Source organism: Lepidothrix coronata, unplaced genomic scaffold, assembly GCF_001604755.1.
Source record: "Lepidothrix coronata isolate B3197 unplaced genomic scaffold, Lepidothrix_coronata-1.0 Scaffold124, whole genome shotgun sequence".
Classification (NCBI taxonomy): domain Eukaryota; kingdom Metazoa; phylum Chordata; class Aves; order Passeriformes; family Pipridae; genus Lepidothrix; species Lepidothrix coronata.
This window is the reverse complement of record NW_016690304.1, coordinates 4,454,163-4,473,036: the sequence shown is the minus strand read 5'-3', so window position 1 is coordinate 4,473,036 and position 18,874 is coordinate 4,454,163. Positions and strand designations below refer to the sequence as shown.

At 42.8% G+C, this 18,874-nt stretch overlaps 1 protein-coding gene across 3 annotated transcripts in view; it reads right to left on the bottom strand.

The window, feature by feature from the left end:
- RTKN2 (rhotekin 2) overlaps positions 1–18,874 on the bottom strand; it is a 52,307-nt gene that overhangs the window by 30,296 nt on the left and 3,137 nt on the right. Inside the window, exons 2-6 of one of the 3 annotated variants that reach the window (XM_017826036.1) lie at positions 10,918–11,144; positions 10,754–10,835; positions 10,407–10,582; positions 3,203–3,402; positions 1,152–1,210 (exon numbers count right to left, since the gene is read on the bottom strand). In XM_017826036.1, coding sequence (XP_017681525.1) covers positions 1,152–1,210; positions 3,203–3,402; positions 10,407–10,418 — 271 coding nt within the window. In that variant the 5' untranslated portion in view covers positions 10,419–10,582; positions 10,754–10,835; positions 10,918–11,144. Of the gene's footprint in view, positions 1–1,151; positions 1,211–3,202; positions 3,403–6,593; positions 6,656–10,406; positions 10,583–10,753; positions 10,836–10,917; positions 11,145–18,874 lie in introns of those variants that run through there. The other 2 variants (XM_017826037.1, XM_017826035.1) reach the window with 2 other exon arrangements.

Genomic DNA, 18,874 nt, shown 5'->3' with positions numbered 1-18,874 from the left:
TCCAGAATTTTTGGTGCTGGTCACATGACTCCCCTTTTTTTGGTAATAGTCTAAGTTTCAGGCATGTACTAACCGTATATGATGTGCTAATGGATTTATAAGTGGGTGGACTACTTGATGGTGGAAATTGAGGGCTTAATAACAGGTGATCTATAGAAAAACCCTTATTTCTCATACTAAAAATAGAGTCCTTAAAAAATCTGATTTTCTAAAGATAGCAGAAGTGTATTATTATGACGACCCTGAAGTGTTCACTGCAGATAACTCTGTAAATCCAGAGGAAGGTGCAACCACAGCGCAGACAGTCAAACAGATGCTTTCACCCAACTACCATAAGGAGGAAAGACAGATACACATTCTGCAAACAGCTGTGCTGGCAGAAAACATTATTGAACCATGTGCTCATCACTCTTCTTCTACTAGAAGTTACCTTGCTTAAAGATATGACAAAATATTCAGAATTAACCGAAACAGTTTCAGTAGTCAGCCCTTCTACACTATTTTATTCTTAATGAGGCAGGTCAGAGAGCACAAACAGATCTGTTAGTAAAGCTGGCAGCACAGCCACAGGAATGCTGAATGTGGTAACATCCACTACTGGCACAGGCAAACAAACTAATAAATCCACAGCACTGAAGTTTGAGAACAGGCTAGGAAACAGTGTACCAGCCCACTAGAAATCACTGTTAAATATTCTTGTCACTAGCCTGCATTGAAGCCATACCACTATACCTTTGCTATAGTCATGTAACCTGCATTACCTGAGTAACCTTTGCATACTAATTATAGTTCTGCCCTCAATTTCTTGGACATACCCTCTACTATCACTTCAAAGTCCGTGGTTGTGGGGAGAAAGAAGTTTTCAGCACATTCACACTTATTTAGCTTTGAAATGTATTCAGTGTTTAGTGGCAAACAGAAAAAAAAGTCTTTCCCTCTGCAGAAGGCCCTGTAAGTAAAACAGAAATACAAGGTATGTATTTCACACACATGTGTGTGACTTTAGCACAAGTTCCCTTGAAGCACTAGGGGATTTATACCTCTGAACCACATGTACACTTTAAAAATCCCATATTGTTTGTACAGTTTGTATTACAAGCCACTGCCCAGCCAATTAGCTCCTATAATAGAGTGACTACTCAGCCACTTACCTGATATGGCAACCTTTGCTCTGCATGCCACCCGGTCTTTTGTCCCATTTTCTGAAGACCTGGCAAAAAAAGAAGAAAAGAAAAACAAGATTTGAGATCTGTGCATTTAGACATCTAAAACACAACTCTTTAAACACCAAAAAGTGTCAGAGTCTTCATATCACAGCTCATTTCAAGTGCTTTTTTTTAAAGTTAATTTTGGTATCTCTGGTCTAAGACATGAGTCATTAGTTTCCTAAGGATAATCTAGGAGGAAGGTACACCATCAATTTTCTTAATTCCCTAGAAGATTTTACTCCAAAGCTTATATAACCTGAGTATTAAAAGACAAGTAGATTCATCTTCCGTGTCTTTTCCAGCTCCAACAGGACCAAATATCAGTTTTTCCCTTCTGTACACATCAGCGGAGATGCAACTTAATTAATCAGTTCTATTATTGTTTAGAGAATTGCCTCCTCCTCTATTAATAGAGACTTATTATAAAATGTTGCATTTTAATTTTCCACGCAGGCAGTTTGCTGTAGACCTCAAAGTCAACCTTAAATTGAATAAAAAAAAAAAATCTGTGGATAATGAGTAACAAGAGTGCTCTCCTCACCTCTGCCACTGCTCCTAACACCTAACCAGATAAGGAGAAATGAAAATTTCTAGCTGCTACTAGTATCATGACTTCCAGAGGCAGTTAGAATATTTTTGCAACTCACTGATTACAGACCCACACAAGAAGTAACAGGAACAACATCCATTTGAAAACCCTAGAGTGAGAAAACTCAGTCACGATTAAGCTATAACCAAATTCCAGTCTTGAGCAAATGCCAAAAGAAAGAACTGCAGATGGACTATCAACTATCAAAGATACAATTTAAATGATAGAGAAATAACACTATAGGATGCACCTCTTCTAACCATCTCCACTGAAAACTCCAGGGATTTCTGAAGCCCGAACTTTAGGCAGTGCATGACAGTCACAAATCAAGCAAACAATACAGCTGTTCACATACATCTCCAAATATCTCAGCCCTGTTCCAGATATGTGCCATCAGCATTCTGTGGTCACTGACATCAAAGACAAGGAGTTGAGTAAATCAGCATATATCCATAGTTGATATTATTCCATCACTAAAAACATAAATAGTGAACCACTATAAAGATCTTCATCTTAGTAGGCAAAAGCAATACATCCACAATAATTACAGAATACCACATCTATTACGTGCTGGTTTTCAAAATCAACTTTCAGGTAGAAAGCTCTTTCCTCCAACAAATTTCTCCTATAAAACCACATTTCTGAAAGCAAAAAGTAGAAGAACTGTTCCCACAGATACAATTAACTGGAATCAAGCATGTATCAAAGATTTTCTATGTTAAACTGCAATATAATATTCCATTAAATTAATAACCTGGGAGCAATAGTGTCTCTGTACCATGATTCTCAACATTGCATCCAAAATATTCGATTAGGCAAAAGAATTATAACATTAATCATATAAAACACGTATACTTTAGCTCCTTCAAGAGTTGTAATGTGAAAATATTTTCAACTAATTTTCCTTCCTATTCAGTGTTGTTTTTATCAGTTCGCTGTAGTTAACAAAAGTGGCCAGCAGAGGGTACCAATTAACCATGATGGTTCCCTCATTAAAGGGCCCTTAGTAGCAATAAAAGGAAAAGTAGAAATACTTCTATTCTGACCTGGATAGCTTTGTTTTGTTCCTTCAGACTTGGATAGGTACCTTTCTGTATGCTAAAGGTAATCAAGAAAATATGACTATTGTATTACTTGATACTGAATTACAGTTTAGTGTCAATAATCTACCCAGAAAAATACGACTAGTATTTAATTTTCCTAAAGTAAAAAGAAGATTATGGAATGGTCTTACAAAGTAACGTTTTGAGGCAGCTGTAATTTATGGTTATGTGGGGGAAAAAGAAAGAAAGAGTTTAAAGGAAGGATTTAAATCCACTTTTCTTAAACAGGCTGCTAAAAATTCACATAAAAAAAATGCCTGCTTCACACTGCTGCCTTTGCATTTGAGCCGTCATTAACTCACTGCTCTGCAGCTCTGCAGGGGTCTGGCTCTCCTGCGTGGCTCTGTAGCTGTGTCCTGTACGCCCGTATCCGAGCATTGCAGACCATCAGGCTCTTGACCGCACGCAGGAGCTGGTCCTTCTGGGTGCTCACTGCCAGCAGCTTGCAGATGCCCTCACGCATCCGGATCTCAAAGTCAATCTTCTCCTGGATGTCACGTTCCTAGAGGCGCAAAAAAATAACAGGAGGTTAAACGAAACAACAACTAACAATATCCCCGAATTTTTAAAGGCTCTTTTTATTTCACAGTTGGGATAGAAAACTCTAGGTTTTAATTATGAGCAGCTATTGCAATGATTAGTGAATGTAACAATGATAGTTCTCTCTTCGGGGACAAAAGAGTAAAACAAGGGATGCAGCAGATTCACTATATCCATTATACATGAAAATTCCAAACCAGGTTGTAAGATGAATTCACTGTAGCATCTGAAAGTCACTCGTGTCATTCACAGAAAAATAACATATGGTCTTTGAGAGGCCTAACTGAACCAAACTTATAAATTAACACCCCACTTTTTGCAGTTAACCCTATTAAATAAACTTTAAACTGAGAAAAATGTCTTAAATATTTTAAATCAGAAATTTAATCTCATTACCTCTTTGGCCATCTGAAAAAGAGTGAAGAAATACGAGGGTTTTTCACTTCCGGTTGATATAAAATTCAGGCAAGAGAAGAAGCAAAAATAAAGGAGACTATTCCAATATTTGACTGTTTCAGGTCATGAACATGTTTCAGGTCAGACAACTGTGGTAGCTTCAACCCTATACAGGGATCATGACACGCACAGTTTTCATTCAAAGTATGAAATAAGCTATACTTGCCTGAAAGTCATTAGAATTCTGCATCACTGTTTTTTGAAGGAGTAGGATGTCTTTAAAGGTATTATAAAAACTTCAGGAAAGTTAGCTTTTTCCTGCCTACTTTCAGAGAAAACAAACATTTATAAATGACTTGCTACTTCAAAGAGGTCAATCCACACCGATCCAGAAGATAATTAACGTGAAGGATCACACACAGTTTACTGTCTCCCAAAGGTGTGCTTAGATGCCACTGATGACTGATACAAATTTCCCTGTTATGTGGCCATTCCTGGCCAAACCAAATATTACTAGCACACGAAGAACAGTGTTATCACTGTATTGCAGGGTAGCATTGCAAATAAATTGCAAGTCAGTGACTAGTGAAGCTTTGTCAACACTAAGCAAGTGTCCCAGCTACATCTGGAATTGCCAGGATCGTGTCAGTTTTCAGGTTTACAGTCTGAACCCAAAACAAGCACTTGGGCAGTGGATCTATAAGCAGTTGTCTGAAACTTGCGGTACAGCTTCTCATTTTCCTCAGGTAATAAAGGAGGTGGGTTCCTCTCACCCATGATGATAAAGACCCCAGGCTTGTGCAGCCAGGCAAAGCAGGACAAATATATGTCCTATGAATCTGCCAGCATTTAAGGCAATTTAGTCACACAGTGAGAACACAGATGATGAGTAGACACCATCGTGACAGAGGAAACTAAGGTGTAGAGAACTCTCCAGAAAATAACTCTCAATGAGAGACCCCATGAGAAATGCCTGGAATGCACACGGGTTACCATGACACAGGCTCTCTGGCACCAATGGGTTGTTTTGTGGTGAATAGCTCCCTAATGTCTTATCAGAGGTGTTTTCCATAGAAGTTCTGCTGGTATTCCCTACAATTGATATATGAAGGCCTGGAACCAGTATGGCACCATAGGCTATCTGAGTTTTCTCCCTCAGGGATTTGCTTTTTAAAGTTTCAGTCACAATCAGAGTAGTATAAAGCAGGGCACCAACACCTCTGCATCCCTAGCATCTGCTTCTCTAGCCACATTTTTTTTCAGGACTCTTCCCAGGAAAAAAAAAAAGAGAGCAATAAATAGCTTTTGTCAATCTTCTCTTATTCTGAGTCAAATTTTACACAGTTATGAAAACCTAAGCCAGGCCTACACCTGGCCCTAAGAAATAATTACTTATTCTTTAAGCCTATGCTTATAAATCAGCTGCTACAAAGCACAGAAGAAGAAAATAGTACTCCCTCCTAATATTTCCCAGGGCAGTAGCCCCTGCTCCTCTCCACATCTATCACCTGGTACCTAAATATGATGAGGAAATAAACACTCCTAATTTGGGGCATCTGCATGTATCCATACTGGGACTTTCAGAACCATGCAAAGCATTCAGTCCACGTTACATCTCACATAAAAAAATTCCAGACTAGCAGTAAATGGTTGTTGGGCCACAGCTTAAATAACCACACCATATAAATCTCATCGGAAGGAAGAACTTAGCAGCCTGATTTGGAATATATAAAGTTCTTTGTGCCTAGCAAAAATGATTGGTCAGCTTTTCTTTCTTTTCCCATTCCTTCTAAAAATACGAGCACACCATCTGGGCTTGGAGGAACAACTCAGCACTGTTTTGCCATATGCTGTCTACTAATGCACTGTTTCCCTTGTGGTCTCCATCCTTCCCCACCAGCAGCAGCACAACACAGACAAGATTACTAACAGCTGCTGAAATTTTCAGCCCCATACTCAGGAACTGCCTCAGCAACACTTCCAGAAAGTGTCTTTATATTTCCCACCTAACTATACCAAGTATAAGAAATTTCAAAGGATTTCTAGTTTTACATAGGTAATGCAGTCACAAAACAACCAAAGAATTCCAACAAGAGCTAAGAAAAATTATATGGATACTGCTGAAGGCAGGACAAATTGAAATTTTAGTTCATTTAATTGGTAACTTAATCACAGGCTTTCAGAATCTTATTCCAAGGTACACTTCTGACTTACCACCACAGTGGCTTACATCTAAACCCTGTAAGCAAGTAGCCAGGCAGTGAGTATTCTTCTAAAACAGGGGCTGTGAAGTCAAGACATCAGCTTGTGCACTTTGCAGCTCAGCACCAGAATGAGCGCTTGCTGCAATCGGCAGCCACAGCTTTGCAGGCGCTGCCGAGTTCAACCAATTCAGACTTGTAACTGATTCCAGGTTTAAAAAGACACAACTCATTGACCGGAAAACCACTAGAGTGAAACCATCACAGGCTGAAGGACCGAAGAGGTGGAAGGACCAGCTCCGAGCACGGGCGGAGGGTGAGCGGGGAGCTCAGCCCTGCCGTGCCGGGGCAGCCCGCGGCCGCCACAGACCCGCCCAGCTCGGGGGCAGCGCAGCTCCCGTGCCCCGAGCACCGCCCGCCACACCGACACCGACACCGACACCGACACCGACACCGACACCGACACCGACACCGACATCGTCACTACTCCCGCGGGCATCGCGGTGCGGGGTTGCGTTGCCCTGCCCTGCCCTGCCCGCCCGGCCCCGCCGCTCACCGGCCCGCCCGGCCGCTCCATCCTCATCAACGTGCTCAGTCTCGTTCCCCGCCGCGCCGCCGTTCAAACCTCCCGCCCCCGGCAACGGCCGCGGCTAAACCGACCCCGCACCGCCCCCCGCCCTGCCCCGCACCGCCCCTCGCACCTCCCCTCGCACCTCCCCTCGCACCGCCCTGCCCCGCACCTCCCCGGGCAGACCCTCACCGGGACACCGCTCACGGCCCCGAGCACCCGTGTGGCTCTGCAGGGACACCCGCAGCACTGCGTTAGCGCTACGGACTGCTACTGACCGCGGCATTAACCCCGCGGGGTGTTTAGCTACAACAGCGAGTGCCAGTAATAAAGGCCGGGACAAAACCTCCCTTGGCTCCCTTGTTCCTCGTTAATCTGCTTTTCTGGGAAAGGGCGATGACACCTCTTTCTGGCGAATACTCTTTAGGGGAGCTGGGAGGAGAGGCTCATGGCTGCTTTGCTGGTCCAAAGCACGCCATGAATTTTTAAATGTGTTCTTGGTTTTCTGCAGTTCATCTAATTATGCATCTTTGATGTGCTGGTACTTCCAATAGCTGCACTAGTAGCATGCATTGTGAAAAGTATATTATACTGTTATATACTGAATAAGTGCATTAATTATATTATTATATATTACATTAATAAGTGCAATCCAATTATTCATTGGATTGACTGGAGACGAATGGGAGCCATCTCTCTCTTCTGCTGCCAGTTTTGCAGCTCTGTCTTCAGCAGATGAAACAAATGAGCCAAAACAGTGTCTCCCATCCATCCCTCATACCAAATTTCTTGGCTTTCCTCTCTGAATTCCTCCTCGGCAGGTGATGGTCAGAAGCACAGATCCTCATTGCTTTGCACATGGTTGTCAACATTTGCGGGAAGTAAAATGTGCTGAAATGAGTGAGATATACAGTGTTGCTAACAGCTTTCTACAGAAGACAGAAGTCTCCAGGCTAACATATGCTTATTTAAAATATAAGAAAATGCAGTTAGAAGGGAAAAATTTTAAAAACCTCATTGCTTGATCAGGATTTCACATAGCTGCTCTGCAGCTCTGCTTGCCCCTTGACATTTACAACTGGGGCTTAAATGCAGGAGGCTAGCCTTGATGGAAAAACAGGAACTTCTGGACCAAAGGTATGTATTCCTTGTTGCAAGGCAGAGGACAGGGAGCTCTACTTCCCTCCAACTTGCTCAAGTGTCACCTGGAGGCAGAAGTGGCAGCAGCAGCTGTTCAGCAGTTCCTGTCTCCATCTTGGGCCACGTTTCTTAGTGTAAGGAGGCATTCAGAGCTTCATTAAATACCTTCATCCCGTCCTGAGGTCCTCTGTATACCACTGGCAAGATGCATGCCACAGCTGGGAAGCACTACCCTAGGTTATTTATTTATAGGCACTACCTTTTTTTCCCATGTTTAGATACTCCCTTCTGTTCTTTAGGTACTGTGACTTTCCCAAAATTAGTCTTTCTGCAGTACATCCAGTGGAGAAATCCCATCAGGGAGCCAAAAGGCTTTTGCTTCATCGAAGTATGATACTTAGAGCTGTATATAAACAGCCAAGATATCTAAGAGTGAGTTTGAGGGAGATTGGAAGGAAAGTCTCTATCTAATCTTGGTGCTTCCTGCGTCTCAGCATGAACCTTGGGTTTCCATCTCTGCTGCAAAGTTCAAGATTTCAGACACATCAAGAGAAACCCATCAAACAAGGGGACAACATGAGATGCCAAATCAGAGTGCCCTTTTGAATCACAGTAAGGCTTATCTCTTAAGATGTGGTCTGGTCTCCCCTGAATCAGTCGGGGATGGGATTTGAGGCTCAAAAATCTCCAAGTGATTTTCTAGGCTACAGAAAAAACTAGAAACAAGAGCACGTCATGTAGTGGAATTGAACAAAACAAGTGAAAGTCTCAAGTTAACTGAACTGCATCATCCTTGAAACAATGTTTGACCAAAGTAAGTGAGGGTACAGACTCAACAAATATTGATGGCTGAAACCCTTTGATGAGTTTCATGTAAAATCTGGGAGCAGCTGGAAATGATAACCTTACTGTAGAGATAAACAAATAAGGAAAGAATTACTGTAACTCTACCTTGCCAAAACTCACTCACCAACTCATAAGATGGTGCACTACCTCAGAAAACTGATGCAACCTGTGAAAAAGACACATCAGAACACTTCCCACACAGCACTATCCCAAGCAGTTCAGGTTAGACTCCTGGTTCAAGCCTGGAACCCACTGGTTCAAGCTTTCCAGAAACACTCCCTGCCAAACTCCTGAGAACAGCACCGAAAGGGTTTTGTCAAAAACCAGAGTGGCTACACGGATGCAACAAAAATCACTGCAAAAGGACAAGTAATGCCCAAAATTATTCCAGGCAATCAGCATCTTTAAAGGCATTTTCGCTGGTGGTGTAGACGGTTCCCAGGAATCTGTGGCAGCAGTTCAAGAATTTTAGGAGCTAATTAGCATGGTTTTGCAGTACAGTCTGTTCAGCGAATCCTAGCCTTAATAAAGCCCAAAAATGTGACTGCTAGCAGCATAAAGAGCCCATGCCTGCAGCCCTTACATGTTCCTGCTGACATGTTCCTGCTGACATTGACTTGAATTGGAACCCTTAAGAAAGCAGTGGGAGCTAAATGTGTAGGACTCAGCCCTAAGCAACACAAATAGTGTCTTCCCAAGCTCAGTGCATGCCTGCTCTTCAGCTGCTTCAAATGTCCAGTTTTCCCCTATGTTAGGAAAATGTTACTGCAAAGTCTGGCTTTTCACACTCTTGTACCTGCTTCTGCTTTGGTCCCCCTTCGTATTCACTTTCTGGAGACATTCGGGTTTTTTGTTATAAAATTCAGTGGATCAGAGGCTTAATTAAAAAATTAAACGTTTCACCAGACTTCTAGCTCTATCTTTTAAGGGAACATGAGACTGAGGCTTTAAAAGGCATTTCTGCAGGTTTTGGACGAGGCGAGATGTTCTCTCCGCACTCCAAGTCTGACTCCAACAACGCTCTCCTGCTGCTGCTGCAGCACACAAAGTAACTTAAAATGAAGAAGGCTTTGTGCCATCTATGTTATGCAGAGATTTGGGATTCAGCTAGCAACTATTATGCTCCCTAATTGAAGAGTAATTCCAGCAGACAGCAACAATCAAAAAGGAAGCATTGTAACCATGTTTTTTTTTATCTCCAGAGAAGCCTCCACTGAAGGGCAAAGAAACCCAAGGCACAACCTACAAAACAAGGAAAATCCTGCACAGTCACTGCTGCTAGAGCAGAGAAGTCATAATGGGGGCATAGGGTGAATTAAATAGGGGATCTATATCCTGCCTTCTGGGGTTTTTAAGTGAAACATTTTTTTCAGATGAATCACACCATCTTTTCATTTGCCACTCGATTTGCATTGCAAAGCATTTGGCTTCCTTCTAGTATTAGGGAAACTGGATAGCAGAGGAAAGATCACTGTCTATCTAAATCACTGTTCTGCTCAAGTGTTAGATCGGCATATTATTTTAAGTGTTAGGCCCATCATTTTGGTTTAGCAGGTACAAAATATCTACACCTACTCTTGACAGCACTGCAGTATTTTTCTTAATTTCTTAGTTCCCACAGCTTGCTACACCTACTCCTTGAATATCATCAGTGTGCCAGCAGAAATCTATTCAATTCCTCTTCAGATTTAGCCTAAATGGAAATATATGAAGATTTGTACTGGACACATGGGAAAGAATTTGAAAAGGCTTTTTATAATTGACTTAATTAATTTTAAACCGAAAAGCAAACTGTTGCCATTGATTGCCACTTACTTTGATTACCATGGTATGTGACCACTGTAGATTGCTCCAATGGGCAGAGACTGGAATTTAGGGTGTTTACCTCAATGCTTACTGGAGCCTCAGTAACTCACTTCTCCATTGCAGCCTGCTGAGGTCAGTTGAAGTGTTTCCATTCTCGTAGCTGGGCAGAAAGGCAACATGTAGACCTACAAAACAAATTAAGCATGGGTAATACCTTACTGTAATGAACTTCAGTTTCAGTTTTGATTAGATAAGGTGAACATTAATCACCTGGCCAATGACAGTGAGCTAAAGCCCAACCCCATCAAGGTGAAAGCAATGATAAGAGAAAACTTTGTGAGCTCCATCTTACCTACCTGAGCAGTGTGAAGAAGGTATCTTCTCTAGGGTAGTCATGGAGCCAGTCGTTGAAGGCATCATCCTGTAACATACAGGTGTCTAAATCAGCTAGGATGCATCATCCTTACCTTTCCTGGATAAATAGACACAGAGGCCAGAACATCCTAGAATAAACTCTTACTATTTCTGGTGTTCTCAGATTAATTTTACATCGAGAGCTTTCTCATCTTCTGCTCAAGGTTTTTTGATGTTCTGCAGTCCTCCATCAACTGCTCCAGTGCTCCCAATGGCACGGGGGTTGCATCTCTCTATGATGCCACCAGCAAAACTTCGATGCCAGGTGCTTCAATGAACTATTTTTCAATCATTTTATGTTCCCATAGGATTTCTAAAAGATACTGTAGAAGGCTAAAAAAGTATGAGGAATTATTTTTCCTTTTTCCAGATAAGATTCCAGAAACTGACTCCTCAAAGTATTCCTGACATCAACCAGATCTTGAAATGCCTCCAGATCGAATTGCTGTAGCCTTTTTAAGTCACCATGTATGAGATAAATGCAATCAAAATACTTTTCATAACAGAAATTGTAAGTTACAAAAAATCCACCCCCATATGAATTTGGAAAACAGTTTCTGAGATCAAACCTGAAAACATTAAAAATCAAATTAAACACTGCATGACTTTGAACTGGAATTTGATCATCCTCTATGTCTTAAAGTTGCTCCTGCACAAGACAGGTGAGGAAGGGTGGTTGACTGAGGTAGACCAGTCACATGTGTTCCTGTGTTTCTTCTTGAGAGAACTGGGGCACTGGTTTTGAAGCCAATTCACATGTGATTCCCACACAGGTACAGAATCAACCCCATCAGAAGTATCCTGTTGGACAAGGATCCTCACTGGTGACTGACAGCTTCACTAGAAACCTTTCTCCAGCTGAGAAGACAATGTGCACGCACAGTGTCTAACAAAGCATGAGTTTTTGCAGCCTTTCCCTAAGCTTATAAATTTATATGGTCTCTCTTTTCAATTCTACTTCCTATCTCAACAGCTGTTGAATGAATGAAATTATCTTTAGTTCCTTTCAAAATCAAAGCTGGTTGAAATTGGCTGCTTGGATCCACTGCTAATAGGGGGACATTTATACAGACAGAGAAATTATGGTCATGCAAAGATGATACTGCTATGGAAACACAGAGAGGTCCTTTCAGCTGCTCCATATTAAGGGGATGTTCAGTACAAGAAGGATTTCCTAGAGATTCTACAGTGTCACTCCCATGGCATGCTTTTGACTAGGATTCCTCTGTTGAGTGAAGAGTCCTGCTTTGGCTTCTTGTGCATTACTGCAGGTGGTGTTTGTTGTATAAAGTCTCTGTCTGAGACAGCTGCATCCAGCTGTTTGCTGGGCAGCGAGCTTCTGGAGTCACCAGTTTGTGTCATGGGAGAATCTAACTGGGCATTCTTTATTTTCCGGTTTCAGGATCAGGTCTGTTATGATTTTCCCCAATTGATATTGCACAGGCAAGTTAAAAGTCACTGGGGCATTTAAATGGATTTCCATTTTGAATTTGAAAGGGGGAATAAGTGCACTGAGAATATCATAGATCTAAAGATAGACTCCCATATGAGAAAATAATGACAGAAAATCACCTTCCTTTTGATAGGCAGAGGACTACCGTGTATTGCTTGGAGAGCAGATGCAGGCCCACTTCTTGCAGCAATCTCCCAGGAAAAAGGAGCAATTCTCCAAGTTGGCTCTGGGATTGACTTTTTTCTTTTTTTTTTTTTTTTTTTTTTTTTTTTTGTCTGGAGGTAGATACAGGCTGAGTATCTGCAGATGGTCTCTGTTTTTCCCACATGATTTAGAATATCTCTGCAGAAAACAATACTTGGCAAACAGACTCTGCCTGAAGTGAGTTTGTAGTCTGGTCTGATTTTTTCCAAGTACTGGAATGTAGGTGTCTAGGGAGAGAAACATGGCACTGCAACGTGCTCTGAAGGCCAAGCAACATAAGCTGCCCTCTGTGCAGCCACAGGCACTCAAGCTCCCCCTGCACTGCAGCATTGCTGAGGAAGAAAATTGTGACTGTCCCTTACCAAGGCACATCTTGGGGCAACAGCTGTTGTCCCAGGTAACTGAGGCACAATAGCCCGGTGGACTAGTGAATCCATTTCTTTGCATTTCACACACTTTTTGGATTGTTTTGTTCCTCCCTCAGGGAGGATATTCGAAGGGGGACAGGTAGAGATCTATACTTCACTGCAAAATCTCACTTTGCCCCAAGAAATGTTCCTCATCAGTAAGAGATTGGCTTGTCTCAATAGTTTTCCCCGTTACACTTGGGGCTATAACCATCTGGAGCTCTGCAGTTTTTCCTGCCTTGCCACAGAGCTGCAGTTTTTCTGCATTTTTCTAAGTCCTGAGTTGGGTTCCTCTGGATCCCTTTCCCCACCCACGGCGTGGGGCGGCCCAGTTCTAGTTCCATCTCCATCTGAGGAACCATTCCGACGTCTTGAAGGATAGGGAAAGGGAACTCCAGCATCAGGGGTTTCTTCAGGCCCTGAGCCTGGAGGGGAGAGATGCTCTCCCCTCCTTCCACCCACGTGGTTCCATGGCCAGCACGGAGACAGCACACCGGGCGTGGAGAGGAGGCAAGAGAGAGTTTATTGTTGGGGATGTTACATTTATAGGGTTTAGGTGGATTCACAAAATAACCAATTAGAAGTCTCAAGGGGCTTACAGGAACACCCAATCACAGGAAGGGGTTAACAAGGTCCAATGAGAACACCTCAGGACACCTTCTCAGGACATTCCTGAGATAACACTACCGTGGGGGGTCTTGGGAAGAAGAAACACGTGTTTGCAAAGAGACCACAAAAAGCCATTTTAAGACATGTTTAAACAACAGTTTTCCCATATAATGCAGGTTTAGTGCCACAGGTTCCAACTGCGTAAACAGACATTTGTCGTATGGATCAGGCCAAGGAAGAGCAAGCCAAAGAAAGAAGGCAAATGTTATTTCATGAAAATATAATGGTAAAAACCAAATAACATCTCAATACTATCAATATACTTATTGATATGTGCAACATAATAACCATTTGTGGTTGGAAATTTCTATCTGAGGTTTTAAAACCTCTGGCCCCTAAGGAAAATCTGGCTTGCAAATTATGTCCTGTTTCTTACAGTAATAGATACTGAAAAAATAGTGAGCAGTTCATCCACTCAAGTGCTTGAAGAAATACCTCCACAGGGATAAGAGGATTTAAATTTTTTAGATCTGACAATTAATTTTCCATTCTGAGCATCCGTAGTCCCTGTGTCTCCACCAAACTTCTCCCTAAATCCAATCTCTGCCCCTTTGTGGAGTGCAATACCTCTGTGAAACAACTTGCTTCCACGAAACCTCAAAAGAGCCATATTGTAACAAAAACTATTTGCCGCGGCACAGCAGATTCCAGGACCTCATTAGAGTGGTAAGGCTGTTCCTAGGAATAACCCCAGTGTCACAGACAACAGCTTTTATACAGGTGATGATTTTTTGCTGAATCATTGCAGAGTTGGATTGAAGTTGTCCATTCACATGTACGAGGAACTAAAATATTGTTTCATAAGGTGGAAAGATCTAAGGAGAGAAACTTGCTGCAAAAGACACTATGTCCTGTGAACGCCCCCCAGCTGAGGTGATGGGCCACACACCTCTTCAAGCTCACCATGGCTTCACAGAGGAAAACCAATCCAGCTACTTCTTCCCTTAATCCAGTTCCCCTTAAAGTCAAACCATGGGAGAGGATGGAATTGGGTTGTACCTGTGCTCTCCTCACTGTGAGACGGAAACATTTCTTGCAAATGATTGTATTTTTTCACCCAATAATATGACCCATTTTTACTCACCATTATGAAAAATCAGGGGTTGAGTAGCAAATATAAGTAACTGTATTTTACCTGAAGTTGGTTTGTCAGAGATTTCTGTCATTCTTCTAACCATCTTATAGCTTGTAATGAGCTGAGACAACACTTCATGTCACCATTAGCATTTTAAATAATGAATTATGGTAACAACAAATAGCACCTCATGTTTTACAGACAATTTTATCTAGAAGAATAAAAATAACTAGTTCTGCCTGGGTGCATGCATGACTTACACACATGCACGTATTTACTTTCTTATTCTAAAAATCAAATTCAGTTCTAGGAAGTTATTTCTAGCACTTGACTCTAACGATGTGTTTGTACGGTGTCATTAAAAAACAATCAGGCTGTTTAAAGAAAGACCAACAAAGAGCAAGTAAATTTTTAATAACAGGTTCTTTCAACAGCTAAGGCAGACCCAGAGGGGAAGTTATCCAAGTGTGATCTGGGACAGAGAGGACCAGCTGTTTAAGATAATTCCCAAATACTTTTGGGCAAACTTTGTTTATGCACTAAGGCAGTTTTACCAAACAACTTACAATCTCCGCTTTCTTTTATTCTTTCCCTACTGGGAAATGTCTTTCATATCCCTGTCCATCAACAATCTCTGCAACGTTGAGTCATCCTACTTACAGAGATAAGGCATTAGGTAGTGCCTTGCTTTTCTGCTAAAGCTTTCTCTCACCGAATCTAACTTCATTTATCTCATAGTGTGGACACTCACTACAGGGAACAGCAGCCCTTTGCCCCAGGACAGAAAGCCTGTAAGCTTTGGCTTTCAGGTGCAGTTGGTGGGGCAGCCTGGGCACTCGGTGGGCGGCAAGAGTTTTCTGTGTTGGCACCTTTTGTCCGGGACGAATCTTCGTCCCTATGCACTTTTGGCTGTGGGAGTGGCAGCTTGAGCTGAAATAAGCAAACGAGCCCTTATCCCCAGGAAAGAAAGCCTGCAACCTTTGGCTCTCTGGTGCACTTGGTGGGCCAGCCTTGGTACTCCATGGGCAGCAAGAGCTTTCTGTGGTGGCACCTTTGATCTGGGAGGAATCTTTGTCCAGACGCCATTTTGGCAGTGGGACTACAGTCTTAATTTTTTAAAAACACCCCTGCTCTGTCATATAGTCCCCTCCTGACATGTATTAACTTCCACCTTTAAAACACCAGCCCAGGAGTGAGCTTTGAAAGGTATGAGTGGGCTGTTGCTCCTCAACTGCCCTTTGTGTTGTTCCATGTCTCTCCCCAAATGTACATCTCTCACACTTTTGAGTTAGGGATGTGTTCTTTTGCTGTCATATGTGTGTTGTTGCCTCTGCCTGCTACACAAACAAGTACCCGCTCTTGCTGGATGGATTTAAACAGCTGACTGGCACCAGCAGGCACTGAAGCACCCAGAACATCATTGGCAGCTTTCATGCAGGCAGTACACTCGTTACTAATCGAAATGGGTTTTTCTCATCACCACTCCAGTCACACAGATTTTTAGGCATTCCTTCCAAATTATCTTACTACATGGCATCATCAGGTTGGTGGAGAACAACTACATCTTTGACCATTTTAGGGGTAATAAGTTTCATACATACTTGGCACCATGCTGGTTTACATGTCACCAACTGCATTTTCCTGTCAGTCATCCCAATAGCTGGCTAGAAAGTCATCCATGGCAAACAGGCTTCTCCAAGCTACGGCTCTGAGGGATCAGATTTCTGTAAGGGATGAATCATTCCCTCTGTTGCCAGTGGTTTCACCTCTGGGCACGTCTAAACTAAATCTACTGATCTAACCAAACAGCCTGAGTTTAAGATAAAATCTTTCAAGAGAGAAGGAGCAGCTGAGTCTAATCCTGGGTAGCATGGCAGCTTTCATGTAAGCCTTGGAGAGAAACTGCAGGGGGAATTTTGCATGCTGGGAAGGCTCACCTGCGTTTAACAGAGGCATTCGTTAATCTGGAGATGGGACCAAGCCCCATTTGGATGGAGAAACGGTGGCACAGAGCCAGAAGAGATAAGACGAAGCAACAGAAGCATTACAGCCAAGCAGGAGAGAACTCCTGGAAGGAGAGTCAGCAGCAGAGGTACAGAGTTTTTGGGGGTAAAAACTGATACCAGACCCCCCCAAACTCCCTTGGAGACCCCTCCTAGAGAGAGGAGGAGTACATGGACTCCTATTTTGGAGAAGAGTTTTAGACATGCAGCACCGGAGAGAGAGAGGAGCTAAGAAGCTCAAAAGCGTCCTGGGAAGCTGGACCAGGATGGAGAGGAATACGGAGAGGGTGACCTTGGGGGCCCTCCCTTGCTGCAAGCTACAGGGAAGCTCACAGCCTGAGACAGGGCACAGAGGCCCTGCAAGGAGCTTGAATCTCCTGGAGATATCAGACTGTCACAAAGACCCCCCTGCGTCTTCGTGATATGACCGTGGTGGAACGACCTTTGTCTGGGGTGACGTAGCCCACGGAAGACCCCTTTGCCTGCGTCAAGGGGCCAAGGGAGTTTGGATACCTCCCTCGTGAGTGCTGGCAGAAATCCAGCCAAAACTGCTCCATGCATGAGATGAGGAAAACCTGCTGCCTTAGAAGATTCTCCTGCTTAGAGACTGGAAGGGATCTGTCCTTCTTTCCCTCCTGGACTTTTATTTGGAGGGGAGAGGAGATCTGATCCATTGTAAATACTGTATGTCATGGTAGAGACAGTTGTGATCGTGTGTATAATGTGTTATAATATTTATTTGTACAGTCATTGTAATATATTCCCTTTGCCCCATTCTGAGTCTGGCGTGTTTTGTCTGAAAAACCCATCTCACATTAGGATGGGATGTGGGAGGGGGCTTAGACTAGGGAATTAGATTTTGGGGCTATCTCAAACCATGACACAGCCAAACAAAATTTACTTCACTTTTGAAGTGGGATTTTTAAGCTTGTAGGAACCCTCAAAATAGGAAGAGGTCAGATGGGACCTGTACAACAGATACAGATCACTACCTGAAAAAAGGCTGAATATTATGAATATTCCACCTTCCTTACAGCACCAGCAGGTTGGTATATGCTGGTTTTATTTAAGTAACTTTTATCCTTCTGGAAATCATACTGCAAAGTGTTTAAAGAGATCTTGAAAGAGAGAGATGCATACAAATAAGCTGGATAATGCCTCCCTAGCACTTGGCAAACTTTCACGAATGAGTCATGCATTATGGCTGTGTCAATCCAGGCTTTGTGTTAGTGATGGTGTTAGATTCTACCCACTCCAGATTCCAATCACAGGGGATGAAGCTCAGACATATAATGGTTGATGTACGTCCTCCACTGTACAATGCACACTTACTGGTATATAAAAGGAGGGCTGTTCCCATCCAAATGCTGAGAGAATAGCTGAACTGGGCATCCAAATGGGAGCATCACGAGTAGGTAACTGAAGAGATGAGGAGCTGGATCCCAATCCAGCAAAACAAATATTTAGAGTGCAGTAAACCCTGAGAAACCTTGAAAGAAGAATTGCTGGGACTAAATGGTTGATGGATTTCAGACCTAACTGTCCAAACCCATGTAGCTGAGGCTGCAGATCAATGGGCTCCTTCAAAGTCATCGACATTTTCTGTTCCTAAGACCATGATGTCTCTTGTTACCGTTGGCTGGAGAGGGTAGGAGGGTGTCAGCTCTTCTAAATGTGGATGGAGCCTCAGGCAAATCCCACCATACTAAGTTCACCTCACTTGTACAGCATCCATCTGCACCTTGGAGCCTCAGCCCCAAACACCTTCCCCTGATGTGGGGAGAAGGTAGGAAGGCTATGGGCACAACAGAGAAAGATAATGGACAATAGAGGACAACAACCAAGAAAACGGGAATCAGAGCAGGGTCACATCCTGCCAGCGTTGGCCTCCTACAAAGAAATAGTCAGAAGCCCTGAATCTGGAAACAAACAATTTAAAAGTATTCCCTCATGACCTCCCTTCTGGTTTTTGGTACTGCTTGAGGACAAAAGAAGGGAAAATCACCACATTTAGACAAGGTGATACAGGACAACTAACTCATGCAAAATGTTGCAGCCTGGATGGTAGCCCACACACTTTAGAGATTAGCTGAAGCTCTGAAATGCAATTTGAGTAACTTCCTTTGATGTGCCATCTGGTGAATAATATACTGGGAATGTCTTAATTACATCAAAGGCATCTATCAATGTGCTCAGATTTTCTCAGTGTTTAGGACTCTGCCTGTATATTGCACTCAAGGAACAGACATATT